Below are 25,661 nucleotides of genomic sequence, written 5' to 3' on the forward strand. Positions count from 1 at the left end.
TTTATTTCTCTGCCAAGCAAAGGTGGCCACAGTGGGTAATGCCCTCAAGACTGTGTGTCCCACTCTCGAGGGGGTAGCAAGGAGTCTTATAGTGCTCAAGGTGCAGGGTGTGATCAGGTCATGGAATTTCTTCTGATTGGCTGGTGATGAGGTAAGCGGGAATCAGCATCATCAGCCTTCTTGTTCCAACTGGTCTGGGGTCTACATGCTTGTGGGTAGCATACAGTTAACTTATTCCACTTGGTGGGGGTTTCAGTATCTGCAAAACAACTGAAAGGACATGGCTGAGAATATTATCTATAGTCCTTGAGGAAGAACTAAAGATCCTTGACGTTGTTTAATGGCTAAAGTATTATTTTGTCTTGCTTGACTGTTTTCCTTTCATTCTGCATTTTCTCACTTCTCTGATTAAATTTATTCTTTGACTAAAGTTTTTCTACAGACAAAAGGCCGAAAGAGAACGTGGGTGGGGGTCTATTCTGGGAAGGGCTCATAGAGTCTTGCTCAGTTAAAGCAGCATTTTTCCTCATTATGTTGATACACTAATGGATCTGTTTGATTTTTCAGGACTTATTGATTTTGCAATAAGAATGAGAGGATTGGGACTTCCCTTGTGGTCCAGTGGTTAATAATCCACACTTACAATGCAGGGGGTGTGGGTTCAATCCCGGGTCAGGGATCCCACATGAGGCAAGGCCAAAAAAAGAGAGAGAGAGAGAGAAAGAGAATTGATAACTTTTACCTGTTGGAGCAGAAACCAGAAGGCTTGGCAAGCAAATTTTAAAACAGATTTATTCAACAACAAAAAATCTTAAATTAGAGGTCATTGTCTTCCACAGATTCCATCATCAAGAGGGGGAGTTTTAGTTCAAACTTCCTATCTTTGCAAAAATGTAGGTCTGTTTGTTTTTCTTTAGCAATGAAATAAGAAGTTCTTTATATGGTTTAATATTTGAAAGAAAACACTTTAGAACAAGTTAGAATATTTACCATATACAAATTAATTCTATTGTATTAAGTATATTTATTTTTTAAAAAGCAGAATGCTTAAACTTTTCCAACTTGTACATACTGGAATAAAGAGGAAGTTTATTACTACACCTAACTCACATCCTTTATGGTGAGGAGAATGCTCAGTGACAGTTCCAGTATTTCCTACTTCTGCTCTCCTTCCACATGGAAAGTCTAGGAAGTAGTCAGAATTTGGCTTGGCATTTCAGATGGCCACTCTGATCCCAGGACTACATCCTCTGGTGTCCCTGCCCTCAGACCCTAGGATCCATGACTCTGGTCTTACTCTCCCTTAGCCACAGCCTCCTGACTTCATGTTTCTGTAACAATTCTTGCTGGAGATCCTCAAGGGTCTCTGTTACTTTGGCTAGAATGATGGAAGCAATCTCAGAATTACAAACTTGCCATCCGGATCTTAATTCCAGGTGTCACATTTCCCAGGATCAGGGGACAATAGCCCTACTCCATTGAATGAAGCCTTTCCACACTTTCTGTCAAAATGACCCAGGCCCAGACCTGCATTCTGAGATTATATCCTTCTCCAGCAATATTTTTCTAGCAAGATGTCCTCTGCTATCCATCCTTCATCTCTGTTGTGCCCTGGCTACTATGGCAGAAGAGTGTTTCCTCGACACCTTGCCATTTAATTCACCACCAGTAAATGTGATGGGTCAATAGGAATATGAAGTGTTGCTCGAACTCACTAAGAATCAGAGAAGTGCAGATGAGAATTACACTGAGCTATCACCTTAGACACATGAGATTGGCAGACATTTGAAGATTGCTAACTGAAAGTATCAACCAGGATATGAAGAAAGCAGGAAACTTTCTACACAAGAGGACAGAAATGCTCAGTGAAATTAAATACACTGTTGCCCTGTCCTCCAGCACATTCTATTCCTGATGTCTATCCAAGCAAAGTCCTCGTGTCCAGGGCACATGTAGGAAAGTGCTGATTACAGTGGTATTTGTAGTAACAAGGAGTTGGCAGCAACCTAAGTGTCCTTCACCAGTGGTACCGGTAGGTTAAATGGTTTTAGGTTGGTTTCCTCCAAAACCAGGCCCTGAGATGAGGATTTATATTCAAGTAGCTTACTTGGGAGGTGATTTAAGGGAGCACCACCACGGGAGTAGAAAAGTGAGGCAGCGGCTCTTTGAGACTCAAAGAAGGATACATGATCAGCACATTACCTCAGAGGACAATGGAAGCTTCCTCTCAGTGGAGAACATAGGGAGGCAGTGCTGGCCATGACCCCAGAGTAACCCCACCTTAGTAGGTGGAACACAGGGGCATTTATGCACCCACTCACATTTTCCAGGCTGAGTGGTGTTCCAGGGCCATTAGTTGCAGGTCCATCTGGATGGCCCAAGCACAGGCCAAGAGAAAGCCTTCACATAGAGAGTCCCAAGTTCATGCAGCATAATACAGGAGGCATGGACTAGAACTGTTAGTGCCAAAGAGAGAGCACAAGGCAACACTTGTGTCCTGAAGATGGTTTTAGAAATGGGGGGGAGTGTTGTGGGATGAATTAGGAGATTGGAATTTACATATATACACTATTGATACTATGTGTAAAACAGATAACTAATGAGAACCTACTGTATAGCACAGGGAACTCTACTCAGTGCTCTGTGGTGACCTAAATGAGAAGGAAATCCAAAAAACAGGGGATATATGTATATGTATAACTGCTTCACTTTGCTGTACTGTATAAACAAAAACAATATTATAAAACAACTATACTGCAATAAAATTTTTTTTAATTAAAAAAGAAAGTGTAGAGGTAAGTACATTAGAAACAGCAAGAGTGATAGACCTATACCATTAACATAAATTAAAAATACATGCAGAAACAAAAGCACATTATATATGTCACACTCGTAACTTATATGTGGACAAATTTAGGACACATTATACAGTGCCTCAGGGTGGAATGGTGAATGGGACTGAAGATGGGGAAGAAATTTAGGGGCCTCATGGAAATTCATGAGGAAATGCTGTCATAACCTGAGGGAGTGATTTAAAATATCCATCTCCTTCTACTCCTCTAGGTTAATGAACCTGCTTTTCCTGGATCCCCTTAAAACCCTAACCTCCCACGTTACACTTAAGATATCTGGATTCAGCCACCCTAAGAGTAGGAACTGTATGGATTACAAGGTCACTCCACTCTCAGTCTGGTGCCAGGTCTCGCCAGAGTACATTTGAACAAGAGGTGCACAAGGACAACCCAAGTTCCCACGACTACATTTCCCAGAGCGCCCTGGTGATTCTAACAAGATTCAAGGGGTGGAGCAGTTTGCAAACCAATGAGGTCTCTTCCTGGGCTTGTCCAGGAAGTGGGAGGACGGCAGTCAGCCCGGTTCCTGGTTGTGGGACCCAGGGGAGCTCGGTAAGTGACGTGTTGTGCTTTGAAATTGGGGTTTAATCCTATTTCAAATGTGAGTCCAGGAGACTAGATACTACACACACCCGAATGTCAGGTCCTAAGCCAGTTCAGAAAGTTTGGCTGACATATAACTTGAATGCTTATGCTGTAATTACTGTACAGGATAATGGAGGAGATAACACACCCCAGTTCAAACTGTCGGGGTTGATGCCAAAAGCTCAGCTTCTCTGTACACCGGTGCCAAATCAGAACTCGGAGACAGAGTTTTGGGTGAAGTAGAAGAGGAGAGCTTTATTACTTTGCCAGGCAAAGGGGTACACAAGAGCTCCTGCCTCGAAAAACTATGTGTCCCAACCCAGGAAGATTTGATAAGGAGTTTTGTAACTCCTTATCAAAGGAGTTATCAAAGGGTGGGGTTGCAGACAAGATGAGGATGTGTGTAGGGTCTCAGGTGGTAAGTCTTCTAATCTTGATGAGCTTCTCTGGTCCCTTTAATCTTGCTTTGGGTGGTTTCTTGCCTGCCCCTCCCTTGATTAGCAACTGTTTGAGTCTGCCCTCTGGAACTCAGGGAAGGTCATGGAGGCTGTAGTCTTTCCGACAAGAAATCGGGGACAAAAATAAAAGGCCAAGCCTCCATACCTGGGTGCCTCACAGGGCCCTGCTCAGTTTCAGGGTTAGAGTAACAGCCATGTGACATCCCAGGTGTGAGGACTTGGGTAGGTCATTTAAGCATCTCTAAAAGTCAGTTTATCCCTCAGAAGATTGGAGCTAATAAGAGAGCTTACTTTAAAAGTTTGTTGCGAGGATGAAAGTATATAAAATATATCTAATGTGTACAACACGTGATTCAGGGGACAGGATTTCCCTCTTGGATAATTGAAACAGCAATGTCCACCTTCTCTGTCCCCACCTGGGTGTGTCCCAAAGGGCCCAGTTAGTCCTGCAGTCATCAAATTCATGATCACTCCTGCTCCTCCTGCATTAGCTCATCAGAAATTCTCTAATGATCATCCCCAAACTCCAGGGAGGCTGTGTTGTGTTGTCTGCACAGTTCAAGGGAATTCTTGAGGACATTTTATCTTGATGGAAGGAAGACCCTAAGGGGAAGGTCTTCAGGAGCCATAAATGACAAGAACCAGCTCTTTCACTGTCAGGCAGGCTGAGGACACCACTCCCTGAGCACAAATGTTTAGAATTCCACAGGAGAGAGGAGCCTGTGGAGGCTGACAGCCCCAGAGCAAGGGGTCTGTGGGCTCTCCCCTCCGGACTTTGCTCCCTTGCCCTGGCCCGATGCCCACAACAACAACACGCCTGTTGGCTCTTCTTTGATGAACTGACCTTTCCCTCCCCCCAAGTCACAGTTTAGTTCCTCAACCACAAAGTGGCTGACCCTGCCCCCTCTCATTCAGAAGGAAGTTGTTAACTGCCAACTATGTATATAGCTGCATCCTGCCCAGAGACTTATTTTGTTTGCCCTTTACATTTTAAATAGTTCAGAGCCAACTTTAAAAATAGGCAGATTTCACCCACAACTCTGAGTTTCTTCTCCTCAAGACGGGGGAAAAAAAGAGAAACAAAGAAACATTCAGAACTTCCTGCTGCCTGGGTGTAACTTTTTTTTTTGGCTGTTTTCCATGGGCTTTCTGTGCAGTAAGCACTGTGAAGGACGGTCTGTGGGCACGGCTTGCATGGCAACTTCTCTTGTTTTCATCCAGAAGATCACTGGGCTGGCCACTTGTCCCTGGGGGTGGGTTGGGTTGTGGTGTCCTTGCAGTGAGCCTCGGCACCAAAAAAAGGTAAGTAAAGGGAAGGGATGGGAAGGGAAGGGAAAGGGAAGGAGAGGAAAAGAAAATCACAGCATATAGAATGAAAAGCCACTTAGAAGTACCTCTTAAAATTCTACTATTCATTTGGACAGTTCTAATGCTAGGCATATACCCAATGAATTGAAAACATACAGAAAAAAGTACTTGACCACAAATGTTCTCAGCAGCACTGTTCACAGCAGCCGAAGGTGGAGCGGAACATAGAGACAGGACGTAGACTGGTGGTTGCCAGAGGCTGGAGGAAATGGGGAGTAACTGCTTCATGAGTTTGGGGTTTTACTGGGGGTAGTGAGATATTTTGGAACTAGATAGAAGTCGTGGTTGCGCAAAGTTGTGAATGTACCAAATGACACGGAATTGTTCACTTTAAATGGTTTATTTAGGTCACGTAAATTTCACATCAATTTTTATAAATCTGTTGTCATGACAGATATGCTGGCAGTAGGTACAGAAAGTTCCACCTCTGTCCAAACGTGTATTTATGCTGCTTGTAGCCCTGAGTGTGTCATCAGCATTTCACTGCCTTCCCTTGGGCCCTCATTTTAGTTCCTGAAGGATAAAACAGAGGACTCCATTCCTTCCCTCAAAAGGAGTTTTTTTTGTTTTTGTTTTTTTAATATCAACTCCCTAGTACTTCTGTCCCAGAGACTTATTTTGTTTGGCTTTTCTATCTTCAGCTGAGCAGCTGTGTTCCCTCTGGGCCTGCTTGGTAGTCCTCACAATACCTGCCTGACTCTGAGAGCTTTAGCTCAGAGGCCTGGCTGAGCTGCAGGCCTTCAGTACATAAAGCCCTATTGTCCAATGGCCTCTGAGTAGGGCTAGCCTAGCAGCTCCCTTTCCAGCCAGAAATCAAGCAGATGCCCACCTGCCCTGGGGTCAGGGAGGGTTGTAGTGTCAATCCAGTGGGATGCCATATCCTTCACTGAGACAGAGAAAAGGAAAAAGAAGGAAAAGTATAGGAAATAAAACACAAACACCATACACACACACAAAGAAAAGCCACTCACTAGCACTCCTTAAGGCTCTTTTATTCAGTCGTGCCAGAAGTTCAGGAAGTAGGTATAGAAGATTTCATCTCAGTCCATAACTGTACTTGTGGTGGCAGCATCTCAGGCGTGAACTACCTCTGGATCAACCTGTTTTTAATTCTTCTATTTTAGGCTTTTGCTTACAACTTTATTTGGGGAACGAATAAGGGTTTCTTTAGTTGAAAAATAAAATAATAAAAATGAAATAAGATAAGATAAAATAAAATAGAAAAACACTGCTGTACATGAAAGAGGTAGAGACCCTAGACTGGGAGCTGGACAATGAGTTCTTCATATTGACCTGCTCTCCAGGGCTACATCAAAAAGGTAATTTGTAACTGAAGTACCATGTCACTTAGGGATAAATCAAAGCAGCCAGTTGACTATTTTTGTTGTTGTTGTTGTTCAAAATGCCTATGTTTAATTTTTTTTCTCAGTCATCCATCATAAATACACTTTAGGCAAATTTAAGAGTAATCTGACCTACAGTTTTTGTCCATTTTTAGCCAATATAAGCATATACAGTGTTGAAATATTAATTGCAAATGTCAAAACAGAAAATGAAGTATATGTGTAAGTTTTATTTGAGTACTAAGCCCCTACAGGATGATACACCTTAAAATGGTACATATTAAAACATTTTTAGTTATCCACTTCATTAACCACAGACAAAGCTGCTTTAGGAGTATTATAAAGAATATTATCTGACTATATTCAATAGGGTAAATTATTAATATTGGTGGTTCAGAACTCTCTCTACATTGCTTTGGATAGAATTTGAAATGACGACCTTAAAAAACCTATTTGAAATCATCATTAAAAGATAATGCATTTATTTTTACTCACCTGTTAGAAAAAGAAAGAGGCATTAATACTGGATTGAAAAGGTAGGAAGCAGATGAAAAAAGAACATGCAGGGTTAACTAGACAGAAAGTAAAATCAAGATATAAACAAAATACTATATCAACTCAAGAGCCTTGACTTAAAGCATTCGTAGCCAGACAACTTTCTGATTCTTCTATTAATGAAACCTACGCTATTCTTGGAATTGCCTTTTTGCACTAGTCCTGCCCAGTGTCTTGAACCAGACCACTAGGGAGAATCCGCTTCAAGAAGTTAAACTCATTTAACCCGGAGCCTCCCGTCAGACACACCTCGTACTGGTAGCTCTGGGACAGGGTCCCCGTGCCGCTGACGTCCACCAGGTGGCCTGGAAAGTGGCCCTCGGGCACCGAGCAGCGACTCACCGAGGCCGCCACGCCCCTCCTGCACAGCCGCACCGCGACGAACACCAGTACCGAGAAGAGGAAGAGCGACGACACCGACGCCAAGGCGACCACCAGATAGACGGTGAGCAGGGTGGCCGGGGCCGCGTCCGCCGCTTCCGCTTCAGGGGCCGGCAGGTAGGGCCGCGAGAAGCCGTCCACCAGCAGCACGTACAGCGTGACGCTGGCCGAGAACGGAGGCTCGCCGTTGTCCTTGACCAGCACCACCAGCCTGTGCTTGGCCGCGTCGCGCTCGCTCAGCAGCCGGGCCGTGCGCACCTCGCCGTTGTGCGCCCACACGCCGAACAGCCCGGGCTCCGTGGCCTTGAGCAGCTGGTACGACAGCCAGGCGTTCTGGCCCGAGTCGCCGTCCACCGCCACCACCTTGGTCACCAGGTACCCCGCCTCGGCCGCCCTGGGCACCAGCTCGGTGCAGGGCGCCGAGGCGTTCTGCAGCGGGTACAGCACGAAGGGCGCGTTGTCGTTGTTGTCCGCCACGAGCACGCGCACCAGCGCCTGGCTGCTGAGCGCGGGCGAGCCGCGGTCGGCGGCGCCCACGCGGAACTCGAACGCCCGCAGGGCCTCGTAGTCCAGGGACCTCAGGGCGAACAGGTGGCCGTTGTCCGGGTTCATGGACACCAGGGAGGCCAGGGGCACGTGCGCGTCGAGGGGCGGCAGCAGCGAGTAGGTGACCTGGGCGTTGGCGCCCGCGTCTCTGTCTGTGGCGCGGACGCTGCCAATGTGCAGGGCGGGGCTGTTGTTCTCGCGGACGGACAGGGTGTAGGAGGTCTGGGTGAAGGCGGGGGCGTTGTCGTTGACATCGGACACCAGCATGGTTATGTTGTGCTGGGTTTTCAGTCTCGGTGTCCCCATATCTGTGACGGTGATGGTGATGTTATATTCGGATCTTGTTTCTCGGTCCAGGGCTGTGTTTGTGACTAAACTGTAAAAATTCTCAACAGAGGGTTTAAGAATGAAGGGAACATCATTTTGGATGGAGCAAACCATCCTTCCATTGTCTCCAGAGTCAGGATCTGAAACGCTGAATACAGCAATTACAGTCTCCTGCAAGGTTTCTGGGATCTCAGTGATAAGCGTTGACATGGTCAGTTCCGGCGGGTTGTCATTCAAATCCATCACTTGGACAAACACCACACAACTGCCAGAAAGGCCCCCACCATCTGTCGCCTGAATATTTAATGTATAAGTCTGAATAGATTCAAAATCCAGTTCCTGTGTTAAAAGGAGTTCTCCCGATTTTGCATTTATTCCAAATGTTTTCCGAATATCCTCAGATGCTTGGGAAAGTACGTAAGATATTTCTCCATAGGTTCCAATATCTAAATCTCTGGCAGAGACAATGGCAACCTGGGATCCAATGGGGCTGTTTTCTAGGACATGCGCCTCATAGTGCAGCTTTGCAAAGTCGGGGGCATTATCATTGATGTCTAAGACTTCAATGCGGATTAGGGCGGTCCCAGACCTGGGTGGAATTCCGCCATCCAGCGCTGTGACGGTTAATCTGATCTCAGGCTGTTCCTCTCTATCCAGTGCTTTGTCCAGCACCAGCTGTGGTAATATTGTGCCGTCGGAACTGTCTTGTAATTTAAGATGGAAGTGGGAATTGGGGCTGACTGTGTAACTTTGGAGACTGTTGCTTCCTACATCTAAGTCCTGGGCAAGCTCTATTAGGAAAGTAGTTCCAGGAGTGATACTTTCTGAAATTTTCAATATTATTTCTTTGTCTAGGAAAACTGGAGAATGATCATTTATGTCCCTAATCCGTAGCTCAGCCTGGAAAAACTTCAAGGGATTTTCCAGTAACATCTGGAAAGGTAGTACACAGGGCTCGGTAGGGCCACACAGCTCCTCCTGGTCCAGTTTCTCACTTAACAACAAATCCCCGGTCTGCCTATCAAAATGCAAACGCATTTTTTTCCCTTTGGAAACGACCCCGGGGGGCCCGAGCAGCTAGATCATCTACCTCCAACCCCAAGTCTTTCAACAGATTGGCCACGAAGGAGCCACTGTCCATTTCCTCGGCCACTGAATAACGCCTAGGCTCAGAACCAGCCTGAGCTATGCCCAGCCAAACAAAGAATATCAAGACTTGCCTTTGTTTCAGAAAGCATTTCTTCCTCTCTCCTGCCTCCATCGCTCTCTCGTCTCCCAGCAAACTTGACCCAGCTCGGATTCACGTTGTCGCTGATCTATCTCCCAGTATCACTCAGACACTGGGATAAGTGGAGATGCCTATGGCCCTGATTTCCTGGAGCAACTGCCTTAGAAAGCCTCCTTTTCCTGCTTGCTTCTTTAGCAGAGCATCTAGCTAGAGGAACCGCCAGTTGACTATTGACTATTCAACAAAATAACAAGAATTCATTTGGTGACAGAAGAAGTCTCTTTTGCCTGACTTTCAAGGCCCTCTGGAAGTTTCCTCATCCCTTACATCTTACCTTTCTTTCACACAGCTCTCCAAAATGACCACTGATATGACTTGTCAGGTTCCCCAGATTTAGACGCTGAGGCCAGGACCATGTGCAAGTGGCTTATGATGTGCTCCTGGGAGAACTCCAGTGTCAGCCTGAATGTGAATTATAACTCAAAGTCTTTCCAGACTCAAGGCAAGGCAGCTGAGTTTTCAGAACCTCTCACCAGTAAGTCACTGATGCAGGGCTGCCCTGGCAGGACATGAAGTCCCTGGCACTTCCAATTTTCACATAGGAAGGCAAAGCAGCTCCAGGAACCCCCAAGAAGTCTTCCAAAGAGTCCACAATGCAGCTCCTTGAGCACAAGGACACAGAAGCCATGCTAGTCAGAGGCAAAGTGGTCAAACACATCTAAAGGTTTCTGGGTGGCTTAAAGACAGCATTCTCCCCACATTAGCCTCAGTCCTGAATCCTCACCAATGCCATGTGCCCTCTCAAGGTACCCTGAGCGTGCTCTGGTCTTTACCCTCTGTACCTGAGGCAGAAATCTATAGGTCTGATGGCTTCCATTACATCACATTTTAAAAATGTTTTTAAACTACTTTAGCCAAATTCTCATAACATTTCTACTCTTTGTTCTATATTAAAAGGAAACAATTCCTTATATATAGTTCTGTATCCACCTTTGATTTCTTTCTTGAATATAGTTTACAGGTGAGATGTCTGGCTGTAGTGGAGCTTGGACTCCTCAATCTTTCCAGTGAATACGAGGGAAGATGACTGATGACAAGAGATACTTTAATGGCTGATCTTCTATATATCGGTGGTTCTTCTTCCTTTCCAGTGACACCATACATTAAGAACACTGCGTTATTTTTCTACCCCAATATCCCCAATTATACTTTACACATAAAGGAAGACCATGTGTTACCATTACATATTGGTCTTTGCTATGTTTGGTAATTCTTGTAGTAGCAATCAGGGACATAGAACATGATTCACCCCTCCTAACTGATCCTAGGGCAAATAATCATCTGACTGGTTCCTTCTGAGCCCCCTTGTGCTGGCTTCCACAACCTCCAGGCTCAGAACCCATCAGTGTTGCTGTCATTTCCTGTGGTTGCACTTGCTACACCCTCCCCTATGCAACTCAGATGCCCACTTTACTCTTCAGTTCTTTCCCTTCTGTTTTGTGATTTTTAGGTACTTTTCACAACTCATGTAACACTAAACTATCTTTTTGTTTTCAAAGGAAGTCACAGTATACATTTTACTATCTCTTCTATTATTTCTAGAGTTCAGTCCAGGAGAAAGGAATTTCTGAGACTTCTGAATTAAAATTGAACATCAACTTGCTTCCATTTGCTTAGAAATGTTTTAAGTGCCTTTCTGGGATTTCTCAGTAGATGCTCTAAGTGTGTTCTTTATATATCCCTTGAGTCTTCTCTAATATTAATCATGAAGCTGAAAGGAAAGGATATATCTGCACAGAAATGCTATATATCAAGAAATAAGGCTAGTTGTGTTTTCAGTTAGCTATTTTCCTGGCAACTGTTTCTAAGTTTTGCTAGTATTTCACTGTGAATCACAACTTTAGTCATAGCAATTTCTTTTGTTTAATCACAGAATACTCAAGTAATATTTGGTTACTCTTTCTGATTTACTTCACTCTGTATGACAGACTCTACGTCTATCCACATCTCTACAAATGACCCAATTTTGTTCCTTTCTATGGCTGAATAATATTCCATTGTATATATGTACCATATCTTTTTTTTTTTTTTTGGAGTACACAGACCTCTCGCTGCTGTGGCCTCCCCCATTGGGGAGCACAGGCTCTGAATGCACAGGCTCAGTGGCCATGGCTCAAGGGCCCAGCCACTCCACGGCATGTGGGATCTTCCCAGACTGGGGCACGAACCCATGTCCCCTGCATCGGCAGGCGGACTCCCAACCACTGTGCCACCAGGGAAGCCCTGTGTACCACATCTTTACCCCTTCATCTGTCGATGGACATTTAGGTTAATTCCATCTCCTGGCTATGGTAAATAAGGCTGCAATAAACATTGGGGTGCCTGTGTCTTTTGAAGTATGGTTTTCTCAGGGCATATGCCCAGTAATGGGACTGTGGGGTCATATGGTAGTTTATTTTTAGTTTTTTAAGGAACCTCCATACTGTTCTCCATAGTGGCTGTATCAATTCACATTCACACCAACAGTGCAAGAGTGTTCCTTTTCTCCACACCCTCTCCAGCATTTATTGTTTATAGATTCTTTTGATGATGGCCATTCTGACCACTGTGAGGTGATATGTCATTGTAGTTTTGATCAGCATTTCTCTAAAAATTATTGAGCATCTTTTCATGTGCCTCTTGGCCATCTGTGTGTCTTATTTGGAGAAATGTCTACTTAGGTCTTCTGCCCATTTTTTGACTGGGTTGTTTCTTGTTTTTGGATATTGAGGTACATGAGCCCTTTGTATATTTTGGAGATTAATCCCATGTCAGTTGCTTCATTTGCAAATATTTTCTCCCATTCTGAGGGTTGTCTTTTTATCTCATTTATGGTTTTCTTTGCTGTGCAAAAGGTTTTGAGTTTAATTAGGTCCCATTTGAGTTTTTTTTTTTTTAACACCTTTATTGGAGTATAATTGCTTTACAATGGTGTGTTAGTTTCTGCTGTATAACAAAGTGAATCAGTTATACATATACATATGTTCCCATATCTCTTCCCTCTTGTGTCTCCCTCCCTCTCACCCTCCCTATCCCACCCCTCTAGGTGGTCACAAAGCACCGAGCTGATCTCCCTGTGCTATGTGGCTGCTTCCCACTAGCTATCTAGTTTACGTTTGGTAGTGTATATATGTCCATGCCACTCTCTCACTTTGTCACAGCTTACCCTTCCCCCTCCCCATATTTCCATTACTCTAGGAGGTGGGTCAAAATGGATCTTGCTGTGATTTATGTCATAGAGTGTTCTGCCTATATTTTCCTCTAAGAGTTTTATACTTTCTGACTTTATATGTAGGTCTTTAATCCATTTTTAGTTTATTTCTGTGTATGGTGTTAGGGAGTGTTCTAATTTCATTCTTCTACATGTAGCTGTCCAGTTTTCCCAGTACCACTTATTGAAGAGGCTGTCTTTTCTCCATTGTATATTCTTTCTTCTTTGTTATAGACCATAGGTGCATGAGTTTATCTCTGGGCTTGCTATCCTGTTCCATTGCTCTATATTTCTGTTTGTGTGTCATTACCATATTGTATTGATTACTGTAGCTTTGTAGTATAGTCTGAAGTCCAGGAGCCTGATACCTCTAGCTCCATTTTTCTCTCTCAAGATTGCTTTGACTATTCAGTCTTTTTTGTTTCCATACAAATTGTAAAATAGTTTGTTCTAATTCTGTGGAAAATGCCATTGGTAATTTAATAGGGATTGCATTGAATCTGTAGACTGCTATGGGTAGTATAGTCATTTTCACAATATTGATTCCTTCAATCCAAGAAAATGGTATATCTCTCCATCTGTTTGTGTCATCTTTAATTTCTTTCATCAGTATCTTGTAGTTTTCTGAGTACAGGTTTTTGCCTCCTTAGGTAGGTTTATTCCTAGGTATTTTATTCTTTTGGTTGCAGTGGTAAATGGGATTGTTTCCTTAATTTCTTTTTCTGATCTTTCATTGTTAGTGTATAGGTATGCAAGATAGTTCTGTGTATTAATTTTGTGCCCTGAAACTTTACTAAATTCATTGATTAGCTCTAGAAGATTTCTGGTGGTATCTTTAGGATTTTCTATGTATAGTAGAATGCCATCTGCAAACCGTGAGCATTTTACTTCATTTCCAATTTGTATTCCTTTTATTTCTTTTTCTTCTATGATTCTCATGGCTAGGACTTCCAAAACTATGTTGAATAATAGTGGCAAGAGTGGACACCCTTGTCTTGTCCCTGATCTTAGAGGAAATGCTTTCAGTTTTTCACCATTGAGAATAATGTTTGCTATGGGTTTGTCATATATGGCCTTTATTATGTTGAGGTAGTTTCCCTGTATGCTCACTTTCTGGAGAGTTTTTATCATAAATTAGTCTTGAATTTTGTCAAAAGCTTTTCCAGCATCTATTGAAAGGATCATATGTTTTTTATTCTTCAATTTGTTAATATGGTGTGATTCGTGTATATTGAAGAATCCTGGCATCCCTTGGATAAATCCCACTTGATCATGGTGTATGATGCTTTTAATGTGTTGTTGGATTTGGTTTGCTAATATTGAGGATCTTTGTGTCTATATTCATCAGTAATATTGGTCTGTAGGTTTTTTGTGATATCTTTGTCTGCTATTGGTGTCAGGGTAATGGTGGCCTTGTAGAATGAGTTTGGAAGTATTCCACCCTCTGCAATTTTTTTGGAAGAGTTTGAGAAGGATGGGTGTTAGCTCTTCTCTAAATGTTTGATAGAATCCTCCCATGAAGGTTTCTGGTTCTGGACCTTTGTTTGTTGGAAGATTTTTAGTCACAGTTTCAATTTCTTTACTTGTGATTGGTCTGTTCATATTTTCTGTTTCTTCTGGTTCAGTCTTGGAAGGTTGTACTTTTCTAAGAATTTGTCCATTTCTTCCAGGTTGTCCATTTTATTGGCATATAATTGCTTGTAGTAGTCTCTTCCAATCCTTTGTATTTCTGTGGTGTCAGTTGTAACTTCTCGTTTTTCATTCCTAATTTAGTTGATTTGAGTCTTCTCCCTTTTTTTCTTGAGTCTGGCTAAAGGTTTATCACTTTTGTTTATCTTCTCAAAGAACCAGCTTTTAGTTTTATTGACTGTTGCTATTGTTTTCTTTGTGACATTAAGAAAGAATTAGGTTTTTAATTCCCACAAAACACCTTTCAGCATGCTTAACTTTCTGATAACACCCTCACCTGCACCAGTTTTGTTTTGGGGGTTTGTTTTTATTGTTTGTTTTTAGATCCAAAGAACATGAAAATCCTTTTTTGACAAGGCTTAGAAAGCTGACAGTATCTCTTTTTTCCTCCCTCTATATGAAGGATGTATTTAAATGAATGTTGGTCAGTAAGACATTTGTCAGCTATGGGTATTGGGTGCTTAACTGTCTAATGTTACCATTTGAATATTGTATATGATTGTAAGGCTTATGTCACTAAAGATTTTTATTCTGATTTTTCATGATCAAAATTCATATGATATTGTATAGACATGCTTTGTAGTGAACTATAGTAGCAATAATTTCTGTACATGATCTAGGATTTATTCCAGCATTTCTTTTCCTTTTTTTTTAAAACAAAATATTTTATTTAAATTAATAAATGATGGAAATAGAAAAGTCTACATAAAGATTTTAGAAGGAGAACTTACAGGACACAAATTTGTGATTCATTAGATGAGACACTTGGATGTGATTCCTAAAGCTTTTATTGAGCATTGCCAAATTTGTAAGCTTCATAGGGATGGACATTATATTTATAAATGCCCTTCTATAAGGGTTACTGTAGATGTGAAATTCTTGACCTTAATATCATCTTTGAAAATATTAAATTGAAAATTCTGTTAACTTATATTTTAAGAATAGGCATATTGTATTACTGCAAGAGATTTGATTTTCAGCAGAGTGCAAAGTTCTTTCAAATGCACATGTCTTTTTTTTTCTAATTTCATTTTGTTTTAAAGCACTTTTTAAGTGTAGTTTTCTCATTTAGTAAATGTCTAATTGAACAAAAGAGAAAGACAATAGAAATACATAGCTTATCACCATTAACCTATGGGTGGGATTCTTTGTACCATGTCACCTCAGGCCATGTCATCTTACCAATAGTAATGCACCACTGTTACAATTAGTGTCCATACTAGATTAGAACTCTGGTAACAGGGGACAGAAATTTTTTTCTACATAGGATTTTATAAAATACAGACTTTTGGGGGTGGGGTGCTCACCTTACCAGAGAGTCAAAAGATAGCCTAATCCTCACCAGTGTCATGTGCCCACTCGAGGTACACTGAACATGCTCTGTTCTTTATCCTCTGTACCTGAGGCAGAGGTCAATAGGTCTAATGGCTTTCACTTAAGTCACACTTTTTAAATGTTTTAAAATTACTTCAGCCATTATTCTCATAACTTTTCTACTCTATCCTATAATAAAAGGAGTCAATTCTGCCTTTCTCTTCCTTAGTTTTTCATTTTGATTTACATCTTCACAGGCTGATGGAGAGGTAACACTATTAGAATATATACATATATATATATTTTTTCTATTATCCTTTTTGAGTTTTATCTTTTCCTTCAGAAATACCAATTATCTTTATATTGGATTGTCTTTGACTGGTTTTATGTCTATTAACTTTTCTCTAACTCTTTAATGGCTTTATCTCTTCATTAAAACCATTGAGTATTAAGTTTTTCTACATAAGTCATTTGATATTATGCTATATATATATATTCCCCTATTGTTCATAATTACTTATATATTATCTTTGTTGTTATTCTTAATTAGTTTCCTAAGTTATAAATAGTTCTTTTGATAATGCTGTGTTATTTTATCACCTCATTTTTTTGGCTTTTTGGTATGAGTCCATTTTAAATGTTCTATATCTTCAAGTACCTGTGAAGAATATCTTTCCATTGTTCAGTTTATGTTTCTTCTTGAGCTTGTTGTCATTTCCCCCTATCTTTTGTGTATTATGTCCTTTTCTTCTGATCCCCATCTCATAGTATATTTGCATTCTGTTTTTTCATCATATTCATGCATGTATAGTTCTGTCTCCATCTTTTATTTGTTTCTTGAATGAAATGTGACTGGTGAGATGTCTGGCTGGAGTGGACCTTGTACTCTGCAATCTTTCCAGTGGAGGTGAGGGAAGATGACTGAAGACAAGAGATATTTTGATGGCTGGTCTTCTGTATGGATGGTTCTTCATCCTTTCTGGTGACACCATACACTAAGAATATTGCCTTATTTTTCTGCTCCAACATCCCCAATTATACTTTACACCTAAAGGAAGACAGGTGCTACCATTACATACTTGTCTTTTCTGTGTTTGGTAAATCTTGTAGTAGCAATCAGGGGCCTGAGACAGGGTTCACCCCTCCTTGCTGATTGTATGACAAATATTCATCTGGTCTGTTGTGTCTGAGCCCCCTGCTGGTGACTTCCACAGTGTCCAGTCTTAGAACCCACCCGTTTTGCTCCCATCTCCCATCATTGTACATTCACTTCTCTTCTCTGTGCAACCCAAATGGCCATTTTACTCCTGTTTTGTGATTTTAAAATACTCTTCATATTCATGTCCCAATTAGAACTACTGTCCTTGTTTTCAAGAAAGAATATGATATATTTAAAACTTTTTTCTTTTATTTCTACAGAGTGAACTAAGAAGAAGAACTATCCTAAGTCTTCTGAATTAAAACTGAGACTCAATCTACATTGAACTTCCTCAGAAAGGTATGCTTTTCTGAGACATTTCAGCTGGATCCCTAAGTGTGTTCACTCTCCCTCCTTTTATTCTTTTCTTATATTTATGATCAAGGAAAATGAAATGGTATATCAGTGCACATCTAAATTACAAGTCAATATATAAACTTTGCAGTGTTTTCACCCAGTTTTATCCTGACAACTACTTTCTAGTGCCTCCATATTTCACCTTCTATCATAACTTCAGTAGTACAAAATCTCTTATATTTAGTCATGGAATATGCAGATATAATTTGGTTATAACATGTTGCTTGCATCCAGACCCTGGCTTCTTCTCAATGAACTTGAAGCTACTAAATTCTAAAGTAACATAATATTTTTTTAACATCTTTATTGGAGTATAATTGCTTTACATTGTTCTGTTAGTTTCTGCTGTATAACCAAGTGAATCAACTATATGTACACATATATCCCCATATCCCCTCCAGAGGAGCAAAGAAAAATCTTTAAAATCAAAAGATAGCTTTAAAAAATATACATTAATTTCCAAATAAAAAGATGTTGGTTAACTCAGAAATGAAATGGCCAGGCAGTTACAAATCATATTGCTTTTGTTCCACATCACCTGCCCTCCTTACTTACCCAGCACTGATTCTGGATACAGAAGCAGAAGAGGGTCTGTGGTGGTCTGGCTAAGTACCAGTTGTTCTCTTGGTGTCTGAGTCGTAGAGTTTTTGGCTTGTGCTGATGCATGTAAAGATGAGAAGAAATGAAATAAGCTTAAGAGATTTGGAGGAGATCAGATTGCAGACATCAAGAATAGAAAAAGTTGAAACACTAGCAAAATGGGAAGAATAACTGATCAAAAAAGAGAATTAGGTGAATCTGAAAGAAATGACATTAAGAAGGACAACAGGGATACATAACTTATCACCATTAACCTAGGGGCAGGGCCTTTTGTAACCTCTTACCTCAGGCCATGTCATCTTATCAATGGTAATGCACCACTGTTACAATCAGTGTTCACACTGGATTATGACTCTGGTATCAGGGGACAGAAACATTTCCTATATGAGATTTTACAAAATAAGGACTACTTTTTTTTTTTCTGGTTCACCTTACCATAAAGTCAAGATATGGCTTAAAACTTGATTGTTGTCTTTTCTCATCTTTCCTTTTCCTGCTTTTCATTCCTCAACTCAATAAATTCTTTGTTGATATTATTCTTCAGCAAGTTCTCCTAGTAGATTTGAGCTAATATCCTACCAGGTTCTGGCCCTGCAGTAGAAGCATCTGCTTAGGTTTCAGCAAAAGTTCCTCAACAGAGTCTCATTGAACTGACTTGGACCACATGCCATCCACACGCAAAACACTGGTCCTAGAGAAAATGTGCTTTGAATTGCGCCTACCTGGGTCATATGTCTATTCATTCAGCTCAGTATGTACAGCTCACTCTCCATACAAGCCAGACATAACAATTTGATGATGGTGCATTTTGCCCAAACTGCAGCCTTCCCCTACTGCCCTTCTCACAGTGATTACTCATCTCCGAGTAAAAGACAAAAGGTCAGATCTCATCTCAATCCATGCTTCCACTTACTCCCTCTGCTCCCTTCATCTTGTCTTCCTTGAACGTTCTTTGGAAACTCTAGGCAGGTTCCAGTTTAGGGCTTTTTTTTTTTTTTAACCCTCTGGTCCTTCTTCCTAAATTGTCCTCCCACATTTGTGGACATGGCTCATTCTCTCACATCCTTAAAGTCATAGTGAAGCTTCCTCTGCCCACCTCATTGGAAACTGAAGCTCTCTCTGTGCACATCTTATCTACCTTCTTTGCTTTATTTTCCCCAGAATACTTATCACTATCTAAGAAATTGCATGTTTTTAAAATTCATTTAATTCACTGTGTCATACCAGACCCCACTAAATTGTAAGATTCTTTAAGATAAGCAACCACTAGGTCAGTAACATATACATAATAGATTTTCAGTAAACTATTTATTGAATAAATCAGTTTGTGAATGAATATGAATCTTTGAGTAGGGAAATTTGTGTAAGGTTCAGCTGAAGAAGATATTGAGTTGGTCAAGTACCATGAATGAAAGTACTATATTATAATTCTCCTGTTTGTATTAGAAACTGTTTGTAAACTCTATTTTAATTGATAGCAACTTGTACCTCTCCTTATTCATCACCAGAAAAACCACATGTAAGCTCTTTATTATTTTACTCATCACTTCATCTGGATTTCCAACTTCTCATGTTCAAAACATGGAAGAAGTGATAATACTTTTCTTTCAGGGTTACTCGCACCATTAACTGAACTTATGCATGTGAAAGCCACTAATACACTAAAAGCACACACACAAAAAGGCTTATAATTACAATTATTTATAACCATTGTTTGTGTTTACATGTTTAAAATACATTTGTTATCATTAGGCTAATCAAAGAAATTCAAGTAAAAAAGGAATATTTTTGTTTTGTTTTCCTTGCCTTAAGGAATCATGAACATTGAAGCATATTTTGAAAGAATTGGTTATAAGCACTATAGGAACAAGTTGGACTTGGAAACATTAACTGACATTCTTCAGCACCAGATCCGAGCCATTCCCTTTGAGAACCTTAACATCCATTGTGGGGAAGCCATGGAATTGGGCTTAGAGGCCATTTTTGATCAAATTGTGAGGAGGAACCGAGGTGGGTGGTGTCTCCAAGTCAATCATCTTCTGTACTGGGCTCTGACCACAATTGGTTTTGAGACCACTATATTGGGAGGGTATGTATACAACACTCCAGCAAACAAATATAGCAATGCCATGATTCACCTCCTGCTGAAGGTGACCATTGATGGCAGGAACTACATAGCTGATGCTGGATTTGGACGCTCTTACCAGATGTGGCAGCCTCTAGAGTTAATTTCTGGGAAGGATCAGCCCCAGCTGCCTTGCACCTTCTGCTTGACAGAAGAGAGAGGAATCTGGTACCTAGACCAAATCAGAAGAGAGCAGTATATCCCAAACCAAGAATTTCTTAATTCTGAGCTCCTGGAAAAGAATAAATATCGGAAAATCTACTCTTTTACTCTTGAACCTCGAACAATTGAAGACTTTGAGTCTGTGAATATATACCTTCAGGAATCTCCAGCATCTGTCTTTACAAGCAAGTCATTTTGTTCCTTGCAGACCCCAGAAGGTGTTCACTGTTTAGTGGGCTTCACCCTCACCTACAGGAGATTTAATTATAAGGACAATACAGATTTGGTAGAGTTTAACACACTGAATGAAGAAGAAGTAAAAGAAAATCTAAAAAATATATTTAATATTTCCTTGGAGAAAAAGCTTGTCCCCAAACATGGTGATAAATTTTTTACCATATAGAGTAAGCAATAAAAATGGTCTCAGTATTACTTCTGGTACTGTAACTTTTTATTATAAAAAAGTTTAAACGTCTATAAAAGTAGAGAGAATGAAATAATAAACCTGCATTTGTTTATCACTCAGTTTATCAGCTATAAACTAGAGGCCTATCATATTTTCTCAATGCTCCCAAATTATATTGAAGAAAATGCTAGATATCAAATCATTTCACCTTTAAAAATGTCAGCATATATAATTAGATAACATTTAAAAAAACATAACCATATATTTTTTCAAAAATAATAATAGCAAAGATGTTTTAATGATGGCCTATGGTTTTCTTGAGGAAAAAGTGATTTATGCTAGAAAACTTTCCACATTGGTTAATGTTGAATTCATACAACATGTTTACCTATAATTCAGTAACTAGAACCTTGAGGGAAACTTTTTTATTAAATTCTACCAGTGTATATCCAATGTCATATTTGTGCAGAAATACCACATGTATAATGGGATTATAATTCAACCAAAAGAAAGAGACATGACATTCCTTCCAAATAACCTAATATTTCTCAAGACAAAGTGTAAACCAATACTTGTTAGCATGTGATCAAGTACCAAGAGAGGGACACAACTAATAATTTCTTACATGGCTCTTTTTGCAACCACAGTTCTTCAAGTACCATTTTTCTTAATATGGGAACACTACTATTTATAATTTTCAAATTTTGGAACTCAGTATTTTTGCTTAAAAGTAATAAGTACTGCAAATTTAAAAATACTTATTATCAAAAAAAAATACTTATTATCTAAAAACTTCATATTGGAAAAGTATGTTAAAACATGTTGGCCAATACAATATCAGTCATAAAATTTTTGTTCGGCATAGTTAGGTTATTATGGGGTTTCTTTTTTTTTTTTTTCCCTTCAGTAGAGTCTTCCTTGAATCCTCGTTCTTGTCTCCCAGTTCTATCCTTTTACTTCCTTTTACACTTTGTTGTAAGAGAAAGAGTATGTGCTTCAAAGTATACAGTTCTGAGTTCAAATCCTGTGGACACCAGGTGAATTAATTGATGAATCTGTGGCTCCCATTCCTCAGGTATAAAATGGGGACAATACCTATATGAATAAGTGCCTAACCGAAAGCACCATCTTCCTTCCCTCTCATTGGCCTTGTTCAGCTCTGCTGCTATCTTGCAGCATGGTTAGGTCATGTATGGTACTGTTGGACAGAAAGAATTTTCTCACATTCTGAAAAGACAATGCCAAGGGAGGAGATGTAAGCAAGAGATACATTTCAGATCAAATGTGGCTCAAGAGAGGACCTTCAAAATGGCGGAGGATTCAAATATTAAGGTCACCTCCCCACAAATACATCAAAAATATATCTATATATGGAACAACTCCTACAGAACACCTACTGAACACTGACAGAAGATCTCAGACTTCCCAAAAGGCAAGGAAATCCCCACGTACCTGGCCGTGTGGCTGACAGGGACTTGGTGCTCCAGCAGGATGTCAGGCCTGAACCTCTGAGGTGGGAGAGCCAAGTTCAGGACGTGGGACCAGCAGAGACATCCTGACCATACGTAATATCAATCACCGAGAGTTCCCCAAAGATCTCCATCTCAACACTAAGAAACAACTCCACTCAATGACCAGCAAGCTGCAGTGCTGGACACCCCATGACAAACAACCAGCAAGGAACACAAACACATCCATTAGCAGAGAGACTGCCTAAAATCATAAGAAGTTCACAGACACCCCAAAACACACCACCAGACATAGTCCTGCCCACCAGACAGACAAGATGCAGCCTCATCCACCAAAACACAGGCACCAGTCCCCTCCAATGGGAAGCCTACACAACCCACTGAACCAACCTTACCCACTGGGGACAGACAGAAAAACAACAGGAACTACAAACCTGCAGTCTGCGCAAAGGAATACACAATAAGTTAAGCAGAATGAGAAGAGAAATACGCAGCAGATGAAAGAGCAAGGTAAAAACCCACCAGACCAAACAAATGGAGAAGAAATAGGAAATCTACCTGAAAAAGAATTCAGAGTAATGATAGTAAAGATGATCCAAAATCTTGGAAATAGAATGCAGAAAACAAAAGAAACGTTTAACAAGGACCTAGAAGAACTAAAGAGCAAACAAACAATGATGAACAACACAATAAATGAAATGAAAAATCCTCTAGAAGGAATCAATAGCAGGATAAATGAAGCAGAAGAACGGATAAGTGACTTGGAAGATAAAATAGTGGAAATAACTACCACAGAGCAGAATAAAGTAAAATGAATGAAAAAAATTGAGGACAGTATCAGAGACCTCAGGGACAACATTAAATGCCACAACATTCGTATTATAGGGGTCCCAGAAGAAGAAGAGAAACAGAAAGGGACTAAGAAAATTTTTGAAGAGATTATAGTTGAAAACTTACCTAATATGGGAAAGGAAATAGTTAATGAAGTCCAGGAAGCACAGAGAGTCCCTTACAGGATAAATCCAAGGAGAAACATGCCAAGACACATATTAATCAAATTATCTAAAATTAAATAAAAAGAAAACATATTAAAAGTAACAAGGGAAAAACAATAAATAACACACAAGCGAATGCCCATAAGGTTAACAGCTGATCTTTCAGCAGAAACTGAGCAAGCCAGAAGAGAGTGGCAGGACATATTTAAAGTGATGAAGGAGAAAAACCACAACCAAGGTTACTCTAACTGCAAGGATCTCATTCAGATTTGATGGAGAAATTAAAACCTTTATAGACAAGCAAAAGCTGAGAGAGTTCAGCACCATAAAACCAGCTTTACAACAAATGCTAAAGGAACTTCTCTAGGCAAGAAACACAAGAGAAGGAAAAGACCTACAATAACAAACCCAAAACAATTTAGAAAATGGGAATAGGAACATACATATTGATAATTACCTTAAATGTAAATGGACTAAATGCTCCCACCAAAAGACACAGACTGGCTGAATGGATACAAAAACAAGACGTGTATATATGCTGTCTACAAGAGACCCACTTCAGACCTAGGGACACATACAGACTGAAAGTGAGGGGATGGAAAAAGATGTTCCATGAAAATGGAAATCAAAAGAAAGATGGTGTAGCAATTCTCATATCAGACAAAATAGACTTTAAAATAAAGACTATAACAAGAGACAAAGAAGGACACTATATAATGATCAAGGGATCAATCCAAGAAAAATATATAACAATTGTATAGATTTATGCACCCAACGTAGGAGCACCTCAATGCATAAGGCAAATGCTAAGAGCCATAAAAGGGAAATCGACAGTAGCAAAATAATAGTAGGGGACTTTAACACCCCACTGTCACCAATGGACAGATCAATGAAAATAAAATTAAATAAGGAAACACAAGCTTTAAATGACACATTATATGAGATGGACTTAATTGGTATTTATAGGGCATTCCGTCAAGAAACAACGGAATACATTTTATTCTGATGTGCTTATGGAACATTCTCCAGGGTAGATCATAACTTGGGTCACAAATCAAGCCTTGGTAAATTTAAGAAAATTGAAATCGTATCAAGTATCTTTTATGACCAGAATGCTATGAGACTAGATATCAATTACAGAAAAAAAAAACTGTAAAAAATATAAACACATGGAGGTTAAATAATAAGCTACTAAATAACCAAGAGATTACTGAAGAAATCAAAGAGGAAATCAGAAAATACCTAGAAAAAAATGGCACTGAAAACATGACAAGCCAAAATCAATGGGATGCAACAAAAGCAGTTCTAAGAGGGAAGTTTATACCAATACAATCCTACCTCCAGGAGCAAGAAAAATCTCAAATAAACAGCCTAAACTTACACCTAAAGCAACTAGAGAAATAAGAAAAATAAAACCCAAAGTTAGCAGAAGGAAAGAAATCATAAAGATCAGATCAGAAATAAATGAAAAAGAAATGAAGGAAACGATAGTAAAGATCAGTAAAACTAAAAGTTGGTTCTTTGAGGACATAGGCCATTGGCCAAACTCATCAAGAAAAAAAGGGAGAAGACTGAAATCAACAGAATTAGAAATGAAAAAGGAGAAGTAAAAACTGACACAGCAGAAATACAAAGGATCATGAGAGATTACTACAAGCAACTTTATGCCAATAAAATGGACAACCTGGAAGAAATGGACAAATTCTTAGAAAGGTATAAACTTCACAGACTGAACAGGAAGGAAGAGAAAATATAAGCAGATCAATCACAAGCACTGAAATTGAAACTGAAATTAAAAATCTTCCAGTAAACAGGGCTTCCCTGGGCGCAGTTGTTGAGAGTCCGCCTGCCGATGCAGGGAGCACGGGTTCGTGCCCCGGTCCAGGAAGATCCCACATGCCGTGGAGTGGCTGGGCCCGTCAGCCATGGCCGCTGAACCTGCACGTCCGGAGCCTGTGCTCCGCAGTGGGAGAGGTCACAACAGCGAGAGGCCCGCGTACCACAAAAAAAAAAAAAAAAATCTTCCAGTAAACAAAGGCCCAGGTACAGATGGATTCACAGACAAATTCTATCAAACATTTAGAGAAGAGCTAACACCTATCCTTCTCAAAGTCTTCCAAAATATAACAGAGGGAGGAACACTCCCAAACTCATTCTATGAGGCCAAAATCACCCTGATACAAAAACCAAACAAAGATGTGACAAAAAAAGAAAACTACAGCCAATATCACTGATGAACATAAATGCAAAAATCCTCAACAAAATACTAGCAAACAGAATCCAGCCGCACATTAAAAAATATCAAACACCATGATCAAGTGGGGTTTATCCCAGGAATGCAGGTATTCTTCAATATGCGTAAATCAATCAATGTGATTGATTATTAACAAATTGAAGGAGAAAAACCATATGATCATCTCAATAGATGCAGAAATATCTTTTGACAAAATTCA

At 40.2% G+C, this 25,661-nt stretch overlaps 1 protein-coding gene and 1 pseudogene across 3 annotated transcripts; one reads left to right on the top strand and one right to left on the bottom strand.

Moving 5' to 3' along the window:
* Positions 1-3,372: 3,372 nt before the first annotated feature.
* LOC307179596 (arylamine N-acetyltransferase 1) lies at positions 3,373-21,084 on the top strand. 2 transcript variants are annotated; one of them, XM_079908949.1, is made up of 3 exons: positions 3,373-3,404; positions 17,316-17,394; positions 19,864-21,084. In XM_079908949.1, the coding sequence occupies exon 3, from the start codon at positions 19,869-19,871 to the stop codon at positions 20,739-20,741; it is 873 nt and encodes a 290-aa protein (XP_079765075.1). In that variant the 5' UTR covers positions 3,373-3,404; positions 17,316-17,394; positions 19,864-19,868; the 3' UTR covers positions 20,742-21,084. The 2 variants fall into 2 exon arrangements, with proteins under 2 accessions (XP_079765075.1, XP_079765074.1); XM_079908948.1 differs by lacking the exon at positions 3,373-3,404 and adding an exon at positions 7,467-7,606.
* Positions 5,246-10,553, bottom strand: LOC307179595 (protocadherin beta-2-like; annotated as a pseudogene). Its single transcript has one exon. The product of its transcript is annotated as a protocadherin beta-2-like (transcript).
* Positions 21,085-25,661: the final 4,577 nt, after the last annotated feature.

This window comes from Stenella coeruleoalba (assembly GCF_951394435.1).
Source record: "Stenella coeruleoalba genome assembly, chromosome: 21".
NCBI lineage: Eukaryota > Metazoa > Chordata > Mammalia > Artiodactyla > Delphinidae > Stenella > Stenella coeruleoalba.

Excerpts from the sequence above, each read along its gene's own strand:
- LOC307179596 (XM_079908949.1), top strand. The coding sequence starts at position 19,869 with ATGAACATTGAAGCATATTTTGAAAGAATTGGTTATAAGCACTATAGG.